This window comes from Podarcis liolepis (genome assembly GCF_965112155.1).
Source record: "Podarcis liolepis genome assembly, chromosome: 1".
NCBI lineage: Eukaryota > Metazoa > Chordata > Lepidosauria > Squamata > Lacertidae > Podarcis > Podarcis liolepis.
In genome coordinates, this window is record NC_139554.1 from 83,741,605 (window position 1) to 83,759,955 (window position 18,351).

Sequence of the window (18,351 nt, forward strand, 5' to 3'; positions counted from 1 at the left end):
TGGTCCAGCTCAGGGCACGTTTCTCTGCTGTGTGAGTCTTATCTTGCACACGCTCATGGGCTGGGTTTGCTCTCTGCCTTCTCCTCCCCAGGTAACATGCTGCTCTGCCTGTCGCCAGCCTGGCTCTCAAAGGCACCATCAGAATCCCACCCGGGAGAGTCGTCCCTGCTGGTCTTCAAGGCCGTGACCTTTGAACTCGGCGGCCGCACAACCCTGGAAGAGTTTGCACCCCCGCGCCGTGTCACCTACTTCACTGGCTGCTTTGGGCCCTGCAAGGTGCAGGGCCAGTCGGCAGCAGAACTGGCCCGAGACCTCGACTGCCCCACGGGGGGCTCAGGGGAGCTAGCTCGCCTGCTGGAGGACAAGCTCCTGACCCGCCAGCTGATGGACCAGCAGGCATGCGTGGCTGTGCCCCCCACCCTGGCCTTCACCTTCAAGCGCCCGCTGCCTCTGCGAAGTGTGACAGAGGAGCAGCGTGTCCGCATGGTGGAGCTGAGCGGCCGTGAGGGGCAGGACAACCTGCTGCAGGAGGAAATAGCAGCCTTCCTGCAGAGTGGCACCATGGAGTCCTATAGCCAGGTGAGGAGCCCTGAACCTCAGATGGAAAGCTACAAACAGGAGGTTTGGAAAGGTGCGTTATTATATGTCAAGAGCAGTGCACTTCCTGTATCCGGGACAGGGGTTGCCAACTGATGGCCCTCCCATCAGCCCCAACTAGCATGGCCATTGGTCAGGGTGGGTGCAACTTGCAGTAAAGCAACATGTGGAGGGCCTCAGGTTCCTCACTCCTGGAATTTGAGCCAAGATAATCCTCTGAGCCTAAGTGTTGTCTCTATTGTTCTTCCTTATAGGTGGTGGTAAAACCATCAGGCTGGCGCTGGAACGGAGCCCAAGCTGTGTCATTCCATGCTAAGTCAGAACAGGGATGTGTCCTTCAAGCTGTCCTCACGCTGCTGGAGACCCTGGAAGAGGAAGAGAGCATTTTGCTGGAGGCCTTCATTCCCACTGCTCATGTGGTCCGGCCTGGCCCTCCTGACACGAACGGCTCTCCATGTAAGGGATATATTTTCATCCCTTCTCACTGAGGTCGGTCCACATAATGAACTGTCCTCCAAATTAGCGCCCACAATTATGATAGTTTACTCCACAAGTGAGTCACTCCCATTGACTGCTTCATGTCATCTCTTGCCCACTCCAGAGCATCTGAAAGAATTGCCTTGAACCAGCTATTTCCTGAAGGGATCTAAGTGGGCAAAAGATGGCATGGGCAGGTTGGGGAAGCTACCATATTGGAATCTGATACAGTGGTGCCTCGCAAGGCGGAAAACCCGCTAGACGAAAGGGTTTTCCGTTTTTGAGCTGCTTCGCAAGACGATTTTCCCTATGGGCTTGCTTTGCAAGACGAAAACGTCTTGCGAGTGTTCCGATTTTTTTTCGCTCCCCCCCCTTTTTCTAAGCCGCTAATAGCCTTTTAGCCGCTAATCCGCTAATCCTTTAATAGCCGCTAAGCCTTTAATAGCCGCTAAACCGCTAATAGCGCTAATCCGCTAATAGGGTTGCTTCGCAAGACGAAAAAACCGCTAGACGAAGAGACTCGCGGAACGGATTAATTTCGTATTGCGAGGCACCACTGTAATCCTTCAGGGGCATGTTGCATTGTTGATTGTACTCCAGACTTTGGGCCTCTTCTGATGACCTGTTTACTGAACATTCATCCCAAACTGCTTGCAGAAAGCTTATGCAGAGGTTTGATTACATCTGGTCTTTATTGACAAGTATTCTGAGTTGTGTATGGGGTAGTTATACATCAAGGGCAATTTGTCCTGCATTCATCCCCGATTGGCATTTGGGGTATTTACATGTCTTTCCACTGGTCATTTGTTTATCCCGCACTGTCACTTTCCAAACCACAGAAAGTATTTCTTTTAAAAGTGCATTTGTTGTGCTAAGCCAATAGAGCCCTTTGGTACCTTGTAAACGTGCAAGGCTAAAGTTCCATCATGCACTTGAATCCCTCCTGCAAAATGATGACAGTCTGGAGGCACCCCTTCTTCTTTTCACTCCCCTCCACATGCCCCACTCCTATCAATTTGCCTCTCTGATATATTCTATCTCCCTCTCCCTCCCTCTCCTACATATCCGATTCCAGGCAATTCATCTCCACAGCCCAATCTAGCAGTCCGAATATGCGCTGTTGTCTGCAGATCCCGAAAAGACCAGCCTCTACTGAGCAAGGTAACCAAAGCCCAGAGCTCCACTACAGATTGGGGGAAGAAAGCCCAAGGAATCCTCGCTGGCAGAAAAATTGTAGCCCTGTACTGTAGTCCGTTCCTCTTGCCTGTTTTCAGGGGAATAAATTGTTGGTTGAGGGCAAGGAAATAAGTGGCTCTGCCCAGTTTTAAACTGTTTTGTGGGGAAGACACACAAACACTGATTGGTATTGGTAGATTTGGGTGATCTTTCGACTCCAAAATAATGTCTTGTTTGGAACCAGGGTAGCTTATTTTATCAACTGTCCCACTCACAGTCTCTAACCTTCACCTGGAAAGACTCCAGAAATCATAGATCCCACAGACACCTTGCATGCACACAACCATAACCCACTGTATGAACAGAAGAAAGTAGAGCAATTCCAGTTTGGACTGTTGGTATGGAGATGTTAAGACTAACTGGAGGAACAGATACTTGAATGACAGCAGCCGAGAGACTGCATGCATTTTTTTGGTTCTCTTTCAGGTGGTGTGTGGTGTGGGCCGGGCAGACAAGCCCCTGAAGCACCAGGCCACAGTGCCCCAGACTTTAGAGAGCAGCCTGCGTCAGTGGGGACTAAAGGATGAGGCCCAGATTGCAGCCATTCATGCCCAGATAAAGCAGAAGGCTGAAGCAGCCATGAAGGCCTTCATGGACATGGAAGCTGGCCTGTCAGTTGAGCAACGAGGTGGTCGCCGAGCACAAACCGACATCATTGGTGAGTTACCCTGTCAAGTCATTACGGAGGCTGCTTCTAAGACACTGTGGGGCCCTGCACTTTCGATGCCCAGAATAGCATGAGGCTCTCAGCATTCCTCAAGCCCAGTCTCCATCAGCTGTGGGGCAGCAGTGCAAAGCAGCTGCACTTAGCCATGCACCAGCAAGCAAAACTCAATTTTAATCAGCTATGGGGAAGTCCTTGCCAAGCCCTTGTGTTCAGAAATCCTTGCACTGGTAGAATGATTGGCAAAGTGTGGTGCTGAATTCCTCCTTTTGAACCAGTGGCAGGTTGGGACCCTGAAATCCCACAACCCCAGAGATGCATACACCTTTTTGTTCCGGCCTCTGATGTGGACATGAAACTGTCTGAAGTAATGATTCCCCAATATCTTCAGTGTATGTTTCTGGTAGTGCAAGAACCAATCCCTTAAGTTTCTGCAGCCCAGTGATGGAGCCTGAGTTGCTATTGTGGAAACTTCTGCTGTAATGCCTTCTGTGAACTCTTTGCCTCAATAAAATTCTTGAGCAACAGGTTCCAATGGGAATCATTCTTCCTAAAACCAAACAAAAAATGACAAACCCAGTTGCCGCCCTTTGGTTACATTTTGATCTCACTGACCAGCTTACCAGAAACCATTAATTCTCATTTAGATTTATTTCCCACTGTATGACTTGTACCGTACAAAACTTTTTCATCCTCTCTCACTCACTGCCTGATGGCAGTGGCCTGCAGATGTACAAAAGCTGCATGCACACTCTTCTCCCCTTGCTTATTTTATTTATTGATTTCTCACTCCTTGACCATTCTGGCTGGGGCTAATGGGAATTGGAGTCTAGCAACATCTGGAGGACCACAGGTTCCCCATACTTGGATTAATCCATTGTTCTTAGTGCACCTTTGTGGTTTCTTCTCTTTCATTCCTTTTCTGTCTTTATGACACATTTGGCCCAATAGTTCATTTCGATGAGAGATGTTCCCTATTGGCCCAATGTCTAATCCTCCAGCCTTTACGGAATGAGGGGCTGGTCCAGCTGCTCCCAGGAAGAGGGTTGCTGCCAGCTGCCAACCTCTAAGGCAAGAGAGCCAGAAGCAGCTGCAAATTTGGCCTGACAGCAGGCGAGGAAACGGATGGGGCAGGCGGGGCGAGAGGTACAGCAGCAGCGGCACAGCTTCTCAGTGTGTGCAACAGTAGTGAAAAGTGCAAATTCCACATTAGGAATTATTAGGGAAGGAATTAAAAATAAAATAATTTTTGGGAGGATAATTCTGTCCTGTTGGCCCTGTAAGAAGCACCGTGTTCAGAAAGCTCAGTTATCAGATCCTAGTGGGTGACAGAAGAGTACTGCTGCCCTGATGGTTTCCTGTGGGGATGCTGGATGAAATGGACCTTTTGAGCAGATCCTACCAGGGCTGCTCAGACATATAATGCAGGAGCTCCATCAACTCACCCTTGGGATTTGGCTAATGGTTGAGCTGACCAGAAGTTCAGTGATCTTCAGCCACATGTTCTTGATTGACAGGGCCTCCTTTGCTTCTCCTTTCTCCAGGTGTGGATTTTCTCCTAAGCTCAGAGGAACAGGTGCTGCAGCTGGTGGCCCTGGAGATGAACTCGCAGCTGTGCCTAGAGACCTGCTCCGTCTTCGAGTCCATGGGCCGGGTGGTGGGGGCTCCAGCGGGCGAGGCAGCACGCCCCCTGGTGGAGACGATGATGCGTCGCACGCAGTGCCACCTGATGGAGGGCAAACACGTGTTGGTCATTGGGGCCGGCGGAGTCAGCAAAAAGTTCGTCTGGGAGGCAGCCAGGGACTACGGGCTAAAAGTAAGATGCGGAAACCGGAGCCATGCAGCCCCCCACAGGCTGCAGGATGGACTAACTAGAGCAGCACCCCCCTAAAGCCCCCGTCCATATAATATAAACTTTATGGGTGCCATCTAAGCACAGAGAGGGGAGAAAGGCACAGCCCCCCTGCCAATCAAAAGGGCTCACCATTGTGCTATGCACTTACGCCAGTGGAGCTGGCCTGCTTGCTGCATTGCTGCTCCCCGGTCATGCTATTCTTGAGGCTGGCCATCTTATCAGGATTACTTCGAGCAGGGCATCGGACAGCCCAGTCTGGAACCAAGTTTTAAGTTGGACGAGTCACTGGGGATGGAAGTGAGTTCTTGAGGATTTCAGGCGTAGCCAGGTCTGCTTCTTTCTTAACCACATCTTGCCTCCATTTAAAAATGGTAGGAAGCAAACATGAGGCACAACTGCTGTGTGGGTTCTGGATCCCCAAGATCCCAGTCTAGCTCCAGAATCGGCCACTGTGGGATGTGGCCTGCCCACTGCCAAGCAGCACTTGCTTCCTTGTTCCTGGCCTTCTATAGCAGCCAGGAGGCTTCAGAGGCTAAAGCGTCTTCTGTCACTGCTTCTCCACCACAGTGTGCAGCTGTTTAAAGTCACAGGCTAAAGGAAATGGGATGGGAGCCTTACAGCTGAGGCAGCAGGGATGCATAAAAAGAACTTTTTCAATGAAATACCCCTGCTTTGCCTCTCCCATCCCTTGTATCATTATTTAGTAGTCACTTGTTAACTAAAGGTATCCAAGTGACTTTCATTCTTACCTTCCTAAACATTGTAGTTTTGTGGCTTCTCCAAACTCAAGAGAGAAGAAACCCTGTTCCGTTCTTGCTGCTGGGACATAACCATGCTGGTTATTGTCTCCTTTGGGTGTACACTCCACATGGGTGTACAGTGCAGTTTCAAGAATGAACTGTCCTGGGTTATCCTGTTTCTGGGACCTCTAGATTACCTTTGGAGCCACAAAGGGGCCCCCCTCTGAATAGGCGGGAGACTGACAAGCAGAATAGATATGGGGATAGTATGTGTGTGTGGGGGGGGTGATGTTGTAATGAAATGAAAATTGGCAGGAGGAGACAGCTGGTGGTTTAGCCAGCAGCAACTAGTCCCATTTTTCTTTCAAAAGCCCAAGTGCCTTGATGCCAGTTTATTCCTCTGAGGGCTGAATTTGCCCCTGTTGGAGTCTTGCTGCCATTTTGCAGTTCAGACCCTGAACAAAACATGTTGACCAGAGTCTATGTCAACAGCTACGGTCTTCACAATGGGACAGTCTGTATGCTTTATTCTCCTGGAAAATGGCTGTGCTCTGGAGTTACTTTAAAGTGGTGGTGGGGGGAGCCTGCTTGGATGTCCCCATGTCTCTGGAGTTGCTATATGTCCCTGCTAAAATCATCAGCAGTGAAACCGTTAAGGCTGCCTTACCCATCCACTCGGCTTGTTTGTTTGTTTGTTTAGTTATTTACTTAAGCTATTTATATTAAGCGGTGTAACGTAAGCCTTAAAGGCACACAATGGATATGCTTATGGCTCACAAAGCCCAGTGAGCTGAATGGAGGCACCTCCCTGATGCAAACTAAATCCAGTTTAAGGAGGCACAGTGGACACACAGAGCAGAAGAGTGACTCCCTTTTGCACACACACCCATGCAACCACCTGGCTCAGCTTTTTGTTTCCGCCCTCTTGCCAGCCGGGGTCCTTCCCCAGCACCTCCTCCTCTGACACCTAGAGGACAATGTCTCCTCATTCTAAATTCTCTTGTTGCTGAAGCAGGCATGTAGAGAAGGATCAGATCCTGTCTCCCTCCCCTGCCGCCAAACCTGTGGGTTCCAATGGAAGCTGTCCCATCTGAGCACAAATGGGATGCCTGCAAGATGGGGAGTTGCTGCCCATAGATTGGAGCCTACTTCCCAGGGGGCTGTTGTGCCGTGCCTGGTCCCAAGGAGCTGTCCTTCTCTGGTACTGTCAGTAGTGATGCATCTCTGATTTTTCTCCCATCTTCTCTGCATCTCTGCCCTTCTGTGTCTGCCCTTCCTTCTTCCCCGTCCCTGCTCCCACTCCTACCCCACTCTCTCTCTCTCCCCATCTCCACCCTACCCCCCTCTTTCTTTCTCGCTCTCTTTCTGATCTTTCCCATCCCCAGATCCACCTGGTGGAGTCCGACCCCAACCACTTTGCCTCCCAGCTGGTGCAGACCTTCATCCACTATGACACCACAGACCACAAGAGGGATGAAGAGCATGCCCAGAGGCTGCTGGGGCTTGTGCAGGAGCGGGGCTTGCATCTGGACGGCTGCCTCTCCTACTGGGACGACTGCATGGTCCTGACGGCACTGGTGTGCGAAGGGCTGGGCCTGCGCTGCAGCTCCCCGACGGCCATGCGCGTGGCCAAGCAGAAGAGCCGCACTCACCTGCACTTGCTGCGCCGTCGCAAAGAGGGGGCTCGCTGGCCCTCGGCAGCGCTCTATGCCGTGCCCTGCTGCCACCTGGAGAGCCACACGGATGTGGAGCGGGCTGCGAGCCACATCAGCTTCCCTGGGGTCATGAAGCTAGAGTACGGGGCCGGGGCTGTGGGGGTCAAGCTGGTGGAGGATGCACAGCAGTGCCACCTGCACTTTGACAAGATCTCCAGGGACCTGCAGGATGACTCAGACCACCCGGGCATCGGGCTGGGCTGGGGCAACGCCATGCTGTTGATGGAGTATGTCTCCGGCACTGAGCACGACGTGGATCTAGTGATGTACGAAGGGCGGATGCTGGGGGCTTTTGTCTCTGACAACGGGCCCACCCGGGTGCCCAACTTCACCGAAACGGCAGCCTGCATGCCCACCTGCCTGCCCCCTGACCGTGAGGCGCAGCTCATCCGCGCTGCCTACCAGTGCTGCTTAGGCTGCGGCCTCACCGACGGCGTGTTCAACGTGGAGCTGAAGCTGACCGCATCCGGCCCCAAGCTCATCGAGATCAACCCCCGCATGGGCGGCTTCTACCTCCGCGACTGGATTCAGGAGATCTACGGCGTGGACATCATGCTGGCCTCTGTCATGGTTGCCTGCGGGGTGGTCCCCCTCCTGCCTGCTCGCTCTCGCCCCCGCATGCACCTGGTGGGAGTGATGTGCTTGGTGTCGCAGCACCTGCAGGCCCTCAAGTCCACGGCCAGCCTGGAGACGCTCCAGGCCCTGCATGAGCGCGGCGTCATCCGCCTCAACCTGCTCGATGACGAGCTCGTGTCCAGCGAGTACGAGGAGCCCTACTGCAACGTGGCTTGTGCCAGCTCTAGCCGCCGCGAGGCCTGCCTCAAGCTGCTAGGCATCTGCCAGGTGCTGGGGATCGACTCCCCACACTACCCTGTGGCCCACTTCCTCTCACATTTCAAATAGCCTTGGAGATATGGCTCCCTCCGTCTGGAGCTGAGCCTGGGCCTGCTCCGGAGAGGGAGCCTTGCCTGCCCCTGCTCCTAAATTAGCCTTCCCTTGCTCCCAACTCACCACTGGGGTTTGCATTATTACACAAACACCCTATTTCCTCCAGTCTTTCTCAAGTGGCTGCTGTCTCCCTCAGGAAGGAGCGTGGCACCATCTGGTGCCATCTCTGGTAAGTGCCACACATACACACACCATTCACACCCTTGAATGGGCTCACATCCTCCTTTTTTGGGGGGGTCCTATTCAATGCAGAGTCCCACCCTTCTTGAAGTCATCTCCTCTTCCTTTATTTGCAGCTCTGCTTAATTCCCCGCCTACAACCTTGGGTCCTACATTGTTCCTCCCCACCACCATACACAGAGGCAAGATCTCGCCTCTTCACTTTCCCTTTCTTCCGCTGGGGGAAAAGTTGTTGGCTCATGGCCAGGCATCCCCTGGAGAGATCCTACTTCATGCTTCCAAAATCAGTGGAAAGAGGGCTGGGGTCAAAAAATTCTTACAATCCCCACCAGCCACAATACTTCAGTGATTCTGCAAGAGCAAAACAGTGCAAATCTGACTCTGAGCATTCTCCCCACCACCACCACCGCCCCAAATATTGAACCCCCGTATGCAAACGTCATCTACTTACGGGAAAGTCCCGCAAACTCCTCTGCCAACCTACTGTAACAAAAGGACCATATGCAAGCCTGCAATAACAGATGTTTACAGAGCAGTAGAATGTAAGACATTAACAAGCTAGTTCCACTGACTCAGCACTTGCAAACCCCCGCAGTAACATCCTAGCGCCGCGTGATCCTTTTAGGAGCTAATGAGCATGCACAATACTGTGCTCATAAAATGACCATAGAAATAACAGGAGGGCAAACAGTGATGCAGTGGCAATCTCTGATAGGCATGCTTAGGTGCTAGGAGAAGCCGCCAACCAAGTTTTCGGTGCTTGCAAGAGAAACTGCTGTAACAATCTCCCTGCAGTGTCCCAAGAGAGACCCTACAGTAGGATATCGCTGTGACAGCGCTTCTAAGCACCCACCAGTAACACATGAGCATATGAGAATCTCCAGTGAAAAACAGCACCAGCGCTCCTGACTTACCTTAAAATAATCAGCCTTCCGACGGAAGCCCCTTCCAATGCCCCTGAAGACCCTACACTACTAAGAAACCATAGTGCCAGCATTCCTGAGTGTTTCTGCAATAACAAGCCACAACCTTGCCACCACTCTGAATTATGGTGAAGTAGTAATGCTTTGTGCATAGTCCTAGCCATCCCCAAATAAGTGACATTACCAATATAGTACCAGCATCCTTTAAAATGCCTATAACCAGCATAAAGGAAAAAGAAGCAAAAGCAGTTTTGACTGGCATGATGGAAGAGCACCTCTTGTCTGTTTAGCACGCTAGTGGAAAACTGGCCCTCCAGAAGCGGTTGGACTACGACTTCTGTCAGCCCCAACCAGACATGGCCAATGATCAGAGATGATGGGAGCTGCAGTCCAACAGCATCTAGAGGGTCCATCAGCCTACCACACTTGTTTAATAGCTCATGGGTTTCCTGCAGCTTCTGAAAGAGCAGTTGCAAGATGGAGCACCTGACAGGCCTGGGATGACATTCCAGAGCCTGTGAGGCTTAAAATGACAGGCATATTTATCCCATTGGGGGAGAGGGGAGGCAGGAACTGAGAAATTCAGGGTGCCCATGATTGGGTGACTAACAGCAGGACCATTAGTTAAGTGTGCCCTCCTAACATGGGTTGGTGACCCTGCCTTCCTGCCTGCCTATCCTTCCCAACACTTCTGTAACCAGGCAGGCATAATAGTTCCTCCCCCACAATAAAATGCCGTGTAAAAACATCCAGACTGCAGAGGTGTTATTTGCACCTGCCCCAGAGCTCAATACCCAATTGCTTACTGGCTGGTGAAAGAAAACCTGGCAGAGAATGAAGATCCGCTGAGAAGCAAGTGGATTTTGGAGGACTTCGCTGGATGGAGAAGTCTCTTCACAGCCACACCCCCCCTCACCTCATGGACCTGTTCACTTCAGGGAGGCTTCCAGATGCTTCTATAAGAAGCTGCTCACAAAGGGGGGGGGTGGAAATAGTGTTCCAGAGTTTGGCTGTTCATCATCTTATGTGAAGAACAAAGACTGGCTTCATTCAGCACCCAGACCAGATGTTCTTTTCTGCACTGTTCTGCCCAAGGGTATTCTCTCCTCTGACCTAGGGTGTTTAGAGCAGTTGAACCGGAATTTATCCCCTTCCCCGATTCCTGAAAGGAAAGAGCAGCTCTCCCTTTGTCTTAAGTACTTTGCAGGTTTAGGCAGAGCAACTCAGTTGAACTGTTCTCTAACCAAAATGACTGAGAGGAGGGGTTTGAGATTCTCCAATAAGGAGGGTGAGGTAGGTGTAGCTGTCATTCTCTTACCTTGGTTCTGCTTTAACCAACGCCTCACCTACATAGTTTTGAATGACCTGTGAAAAATCGTCTTCTCTGCTGCTTTGGAATGAATCCTGATACTTTTCAGGCCTTGCCATTGGAACCAAAGCTTCATTTGCTGGATCTACCCCACACATTTCCTGCCTTCTCTTCACAAAACAATCTTTGTACTTAACTAAGACCAGTGAGCTCGTGAATTCTAGATACAAAACGTACCATGAAGAAACCTAATTACGTGACCGGAATGCAGTAGTCATATTGAAGAGAGGGAAAGAGAGGGGGGGGAAAAGGTCTGGCAAACTTTCTCAATTTGCATTAACTTCTGCTCATGAAGTAATTCCATAATGTCATGGAATTTGTAATGCTTTCGCAGTGATGCAGCGTGAGAAAAGTGCTTCAGCAGGAAAGTGCTGGAGGGTAAAAAGTCCAAAGCTGTAAAATGAAATGGGGTAAGGGGTGTTGTTGGCAGAGGGACTGAGCAGTGGAGAAAGGGAGAGGAAGTAACTGCCAAGCCACTTCTGTTCAGCCATGGAGACTGCACAAGTCCCTGGCAGTTGACATTCTGTAGCCTTAACCATTCTACCAGGGATACTGGGAGAGCTCAGAACTCAGGGAGCCCTGTCTTTTGACATCTAATCCATGCTAGTTCTTTCCTCAAAATAAGTGCCAAGGGAAGGAAAACTTGGGGGGGGGCAGAGAGAATGTCAAGAGCACATAAAAATATTTTATTGGGCCAGTGCTTTTGTGCTCTCTTGGTTACCAAACACATTAGTGTGCTTTGTAAACGGCTCTGAATAAGCAGCATGCTGTCAGGCCAGTTAAATCTTGCAGGTTTTTGTGCTGCCTTGAAATGCACTCCCCACTTTTTATCCTCTCTTCCGTTTGAGCCTTCTCTAGTTTTTCAACAGGAGTGCCAGCATGAAGGTCATTTGCTGACCACGTGGGTAGAAACAATGTTCACAATCTTGTGTGTCCTTCAGCATGTGTAACCCTATACCATACAGGGCTTTAGTGGCAGAATACGGGCGGCTGATCAAGCTGCATGTTAACCTACATAGGTGAAGAATAAGAGAAAACTTACATCGGTCTTTATTCATTAGGTAACATGCTTCCATTGGCCTTTGAGCTGGGAGCCTACCAAACGTCTCAGATCACAATGTAGCTTCTATAAATCTCTGGTGAATACCTAGTCTTCCTGCAGAACACTAAGAAGATCACGATGGGTGGCTGGCCAGTGCTCCACCTCTAAAGCTGGTAACTGAAGGGGCCAGGAGCCACCTCTCTAAAGGCAGGATTTGGCACAGGAATCGGTAGTTGCTGACTTCTATAAAGTCATATGGCAATAGATGGACTGAGATACCACCAGAATGTTTAGAACTGGACAACATATCTGGAGTGCCAAACCAGAAAATGATTATTATTCAGAAAAGAAGACAACAGCCACAGTGTCTCTATATTAATAAGTCTCAATGCCATAGTGAAGGACACAACAGAGGGCTTCTAGCATAGTGGAAGAGGTTCTCTACCAATGGTGCGGAGAACCTATCTTTGTAGAAAGATAGCCCACCCAACCTTACTTCTAGAACTTACGGGGGGTCTCGGGTTTCTGCATGTCAGTTGCCCTCGTGCTGCTAACCAATTAACTGCAGAATTAAAAACAACACATGCAAGTTAAAGAGACCACAGCTTGCTAAAGAGTAAGCAGTTAAACCAGTAAGTCTTACAGCTTTTTAAAAAGCAGAAAGGCCCTTCTCTTAACAGCTGATGTTTGGACTTCATAAAGTGAAGATACAAGGGGTATTATTTATACCCCACCCATCTGGCTGGGTTTCCCCAGCCACTCTGGGCAGCTTACAGTGCATATAAAAGCATAGTAAAACAGCAAACGTTAACAACTTCCCGATATAGGGCTGCCTTCAAATTTATTCTAAAATTATGTAGTTCTTTAGCTCCTTGACATCTGATGGGAGGGCGCCACTGCCAAGATGGCCCTCTGCCTGGTTCCCTGTAACTTCACTTCTCAAAGTGTGGGAGCCACCAGAAGACCCTCAGAGAAGGACTTCGGTGTCCAGACTGAGCAATGGGGGTGGAGATGCTCCTTCAGATATACTGAACCAAGGCTCTTTATTGGATTGATGCAGGGAGAGACGGCTCCAAAGGCATGTCAAGTCTCAGGCCCTGAGGAGCTTTAAAGGTAAGTCCCATGAATTGGCCCTGGAAGCTAACAGAATGACAGTGCAGAGGCCACAAGACTAACTGAATATGCTAATGCCTCCCAGAGTCCATCAGGAGATGAGCAAGAACATATTACTGCAGCTTCTTGGTGATCTTAAATGGAAACACTACAGGCCACATTGTAGTGGTCAAGCTATAAAAGCATGCGTAAATGTAGGGGAGTACCTCCAAAAAGCAAAGTCTATGTAATAGTCACCATTGGTAAAAGTTTCCTCTGGTTACCACCAATACTTCCTTATCCAGGAGTTGGATCCAGAACTATAGATGCAAATGTATTCAAATCTGGATATCTCCACCACATCCATCATGGACACACTAATCACTTCCACAGCCTAGGTTTATCCCACCATCAGTATCTTGTCTGGATCAGTTTGGCTTTTCCCCTCTAGTCCACTCCTTCACAACCTCCAGACACCGGTTGTGTCAGTCCTGTCTGTCTAGCTAGTGATACAGAATTCCAAGGCTGTCCCAGTGCCTTCATAGATGATGTAGACATTAAGCAGCATTAATGAGAAAAAGTCTTCTGGAACGCCCCATGCCAAAGAGCATCACAAACAACAACTCTTTGAGGGTGGGAAAACAAAAAAGGAAAAATACTGAAAAGCCAGCTCCAAAAAGCTAGCTGTTCTTCCCATCTGATCCAAAGTATCAAAAGCCACTGAGAAGGTTAACAAGATCAACAGGGTAATAAAGAGGACTCGTGAGGGTTGCTAAAACTACCACGGAAAAACCCAACAGTAAAGAGTCAAGAAAATAAATTTCATCTAGAAATGTTTAGCTCAGAAGACAGGAGATGAGGGAATGGACTTGATTGCTTTCATAAGGGGCAAAGAAGATTGAATAAAGTAGTACAAGAAACACACAAAATAGATTAATTCTTCATAGCACACATGAAAACTACTGAATTTGCTGCTAGGAAATGTAATAACCACTGATTTGCATGGCTTTAAAAGGGGTGTGCACAAATTAATGGAGGATAAGTCTCTCCATGGCTTCTAGCTGCAATGGCTGTGTTACTTATAGTAGAGGTAGTATGTCTACTAGATGCTGTGGAATACAAGCAGGGAGAGTGCTTTTCTGCTCACGTGTACTACTTGTGGGCATCCGTCAGCCATCCACTTGGCCACTGTGAGAACAGGATGCTAGGCTAGATGAGTTTTTGACCTGATCCAGCTGGACTCTTATGTTTGTGGGGACCCATCAATACCTACAAGTCTTGACATCTTTGAAAAATCCCAACATCACAGTGCAGCTGTAATCAATGTACTGGTGATAACTGCTGAAGTACATGGGAGATTGTTTTTGGAATTTATAGACTGTTGGAAGTAATAGAATGTTATTCCCGCCCCCCACTTGCTGATCATGTAAAGTTTACATATTTTCCCTCCTTTCTGATTAGGTAAAGATTGTTGCCATTTTCCAAAAGCGACAACGGGCATCAGAATTGATATGGCTGGTGGAATTCCTGCTGCTTGTGCTTTACACATGCCCCCATGTGGAAGTCATCTTTCTGCAATACAATTCCACATGGTGTGTGAATTTTGCAACCATGTGGTCAGGGCAGATTATGTGGGGCCTTCCCCTGCAATCAGCAAACTACCCAAGCTATCTGACTCACCCTCATATTTGCATAGGTTAATAAAATTGTAGAGTTGGAATGTTTCCCAAGCGTCATCCACTCCAATTCCCCTGCAATGCAGGAATCTCAGCTTGCAAGTCCAAGCCATGTGACATTGCATCAGAGAACAGTGGCTTCCATGTGGAATTCAACCAATGTTATGGACGTCTCTTAACATCTATTAGCATCTGTGAAAGCAGGTGACAACCAATCTCATCATGTTACACTTCATTTGATGTCATGTTACAGTGAAAAAAAATATGTCTGATTCTAGTTCATCAACAATGGAGGCTTTGAGCTGCATATATGGGCTACCAGAAAGCAGCTACAGTAGTTCCTAATTCCACTTCTCTAGCACAATAATTAACCTCCACAGCAATATGTCAAAATCAAACCTTCTAAGCTTACTTGATCTCTAGAGGTAGACCCATTAAAGTCCAGTCTGTCCCAGTACAGTGGTACCTCAGGTTACAGACGCTTCATGTTACAGACTCCACTAACCCAGAAATAGTACCTCGGGTTAAGAACTTTGCTTCAGGATGAGAACAGAAATTGTGTGGCGGCGGCACAGCAGCAGTGGGAGGCCCCATTAGCTAAAGTGCTTCAGGTTAAGAACAGTTTCAGGTTAAAAACGGACCTCTGGAACGAATTAAGTTCTTAACCTGAGGTACCACTGTACTACATGGGGATGGGGATGGATCTAAGTCCATCGTGTCCTGTTCTTTAAAGTGTTTGCACATTGTTAGCCATGTTTCTGCTGCATAATTCACTCAGAGTGAGAGTGGCAAGAAGCCCTGCTAACCACTCCAGGCTGTGGATGGCTGGAAGACTTCCCTGGGTCCTAAAAAAAATGGGAACAGAGGAAGTGCTGTAGCACTCAGACCATCTCAAAGGAATCCACTGTAAAGTGGACTCATGATTCTATCCAAATCTTGATTTTCCCAGATGAGATCCAGTAACTCCAATTTGGAATCTGAATTCTGTGGATTCCTCCCTGCTAAGAGCTTTCAACTGCACATCTCTAGTTACACACTCACACACCCAACTAATAAACTCCACATAGCACTTAGTTGCAATCTCCTAATCCACAGGCACCATTTTAATGCAAACACCAAATTTATCCACTGTTTTTGCAATAGTAGATTCCAGCTTAAAGTTTTATATACTCAGGAGCTGTTTAGAGCTAAGAGCTACTGCAGTAATAATCCTGTCTGTGTACACTGTACACGCTTTGTTTTTTGGAATCATAACCATTGTGGATTAAACCAAAAGTAGTGGTTTGAAGCCCTACAAAGCCAATGCAAATTGCAGAAAGGCAAGTATTACGTGAAGGATCTTTTAAAGACAAATAACAAGGTTGTGTAACAGAAGGTAGGTGTGGTTCCAAGGTATGGTCTGAAGGGAATATGATACAAAACCTTGTCAAACCTAAGTTGGTTTGAGTCTAGTCAGTACTTTGATGCAGTGTTTGAAACTCCCATTGTTCTAGGCACATTTTGCAACAGGGAATTTCATTAGTGCAAAGTTTCTGAGCTCTGGGTGCAGTACTACGCCTAAGATTTCAGATTAAAACTGCAGATTGGAAGGAAAGGAGGACCTTTTTCTTCCCCCCACTTCCAGCTACTCTCTGAAGACTGGAGAACAGACCCTCTTAAGAATATTTGGGGGGTGGGCAGAGGAAGGACTAGACCATGTGAAAAATGAATGTAATATTTTAGCTGCAGTTCGTTCATTTTCAGCTTTGTATTCTTGTTATAAAAAAAGCTCGCCTAGACATTCTGTTTTTGCGCCCATAACCTAGGTTTAAGGTGCCATTTAGCTCCTAGCTTTCATATTTCAGTTTCTAACACTGCTTTGATGGGAGATCGGACAAGAACTCCATGTACATTACACCTTGAACTCTGGGATGGAAGAAAGGTGGGGGTACAAACATAATATACGTTAAAAAAAATTAATTTAGAATTAGTCATGTTACTAACTCAAACATCAGCACATCCCAAATAGGCTATTACTCCTACTCCACAGTGGTCTAATTAGGAAGCCCATACCAGCACAAGTGTTTTTGAAAACTGAAGAATAGATCGCTCTAGATTTCTGTCCTAGGAGATTTAATTTACTGCCTTTTTCTAAAAACAAACCAACTCAAGAATGTGTCAAGCGCACTCTTACTAGACTGCAATCTTAAGCATATTTACGATGCAATAGTTTCCACTGAACTCAGATGTATTTGGGTATGTCTAAGGCTGGTAGCTCCTAGCACTACACAACCATTGCTCTACTATTGTAAGCTGCATGTGCAATTTTGTAAGCTTGCAATTTTCAGATTTCAGGAGTGCAACACTCTTTTTGTCAGTATACATTTTCACTATCTTCCCATTCTGGTGAGCTTGACATGGCCTTGTGTGTGGAGACAGCAGATTAGAAGTGTTTAATAGCAAATTAGAAGATGAGGTGGGAAAGAAACAGTACTAAAATGCTGCTTAATGGGAGGGGGGACCCCTGGTTTTTGTTTTTAAAAATTGTGTTAAAGTGCTTTTTCATTTTGGTGCTGTGAAATTAAATTATTGTGTAAAAAAATAAGCATGCTGATTAAATGCTGCCACTGGGAAAGGCAATGGCAAATATATGCCCAACCAGATGTGTGGTGATAGACTCACAACCACACTTTTTTTAAAAAAAGGTGGAAGATTAGGTCCAAGGCAATCTATGAGTTGCATTCAACATAGCACCGGGGTTTACTCTAAGATTCTTGTCCCACTGAACAAGCAGCCAGTACACTGTTCTCCCCTGAACTTTTTGTAGCTGAAAGAACATGAAAGATAGAAGAAGAAAGTAAGAATTAACAGAGAGAGAGAGTAAGGAATAAAAAACAACAGAGAAGAAAGGAAACCTAGGAAATCTTGGGAAATGAAAAAGAGAGTGATGGAGCAAGAAAAATAGAGGTGAATATGAATGAATGGAAGAAAAAGGGGACCCCCCCAATTATTTTGAGGAGATTATCTCACTTCCTTAAATATAGTTGGGTTCTGTGACTCCCTTGCCATAGAAAGCAAAACTACGAATCTGAGCCCCCACCCTAATTTATAAAGTTTCCCTGTTACAAATTGTTATTATCCCTGTAAAATATGTTGAAGATTCTGTTTCTGTCTTATTGTTATGATATAATAAGGGTTAATGGAGATCTTCACAAAATTGTTGCTCAAAACTGAATGTTTGTTGCCTCTAACACACATTATTTACAACACTGTCTGGAATAAGGTCCAGGATGCAAATGAATTAATATCAAAAGTATCTCTTGGCCTACCTTGTTCAGTCTGCAAAGCCTAGCAATCTGTTGGGCCTTGCAGAGGGCGGCCTCCTCTCAACCTTGGAGTCTCTCTGAGATGTTGCCTTCTACAGAACAGAACTTTCCAGAAGTCTGGTCCTGTGATATGAGTCGTCTTTTCAACATTTAGTTCTCCAGGTCAGGAGCAAAGCTCCAGGAATCTGTTATAATTGAGAAAAGCAAACCAGAGGGTTGGAGAAGAAAGGTCAAGGAACCAGCACAAAGAGCTGAAAGGAAAGTTGGGGGCCTGTTGAAAAGGCGATAACTAAATGTGTTTCGGAGGCCTAAGTTCTACCGAAGAGCAGAAGCAGGAAGGGGTCACTTCAAAGCCTGAGCAGAACTCAGCTATGACTGCTGGAGACTGCTTTAGGGCCACAGGTACCTGAACACTAAACTGCACCACTTTGCCTTTGTAAAGAGTTTATTGCTGGCTAGGACAAACACAAAGTCTCGGGGTGAAATTCTAACATGCACCCCTACCTGTCCGAATAAAAGTTTGATCATTTGA

The 18,351-nt window shown here is 47.7% G+C and overlaps 1 protein-coding gene and 1 long non-coding RNA gene across 4 annotated transcripts in view; both read left to right on the forward strand.

Annotated features, from left to right (window-relative positions):
• The window catches only part of CARNS1 (carnosine synthase 1), a 33,022-nt gene extending 22,939 nt beyond the window's left edge, over window positions 1-10,083 (forward strand). For all 3 annotated transcript variants that reach the window (XM_083512749.1, XM_083512747.1, XM_083512748.1), the window contains 6 exons: window positions 92-579; window positions 852-1,053; window positions 2,150-2,235; window positions 2,737-2,968; window positions 4,519-4,790; window positions 6,955-10,083. In XM_083512749.1, the coding sequence (XP_083368875.1) occupies window positions 92-579; window positions 852-1,053; window positions 2,150-2,235; window positions 2,737-2,968; window positions 4,519-4,790; window positions 6,955-8,187 (2,513 nt within the window). In that variant the 3' untranslated portion in view covers window positions 8,188-10,083. The remainder of the gene's footprint in view (window positions 1-91; window positions 580-851; window positions 1,054-2,149; window positions 2,236-2,736; window positions 2,969-4,518; window positions 4,791-6,954) is intronic.
• Window positions 10,084-11,775: 1,692 nt separating this feature from the next.
• LOC310687867 lies at window positions 11,776-18,351 on the forward strand. Its single transcript, XR_014516613.1, has 2 exons — window positions 11,776-12,859; window positions 14,300-18,351. It is a non-coding gene; the product is annotated as an uncharacterized lncRNA (long non-coding RNA).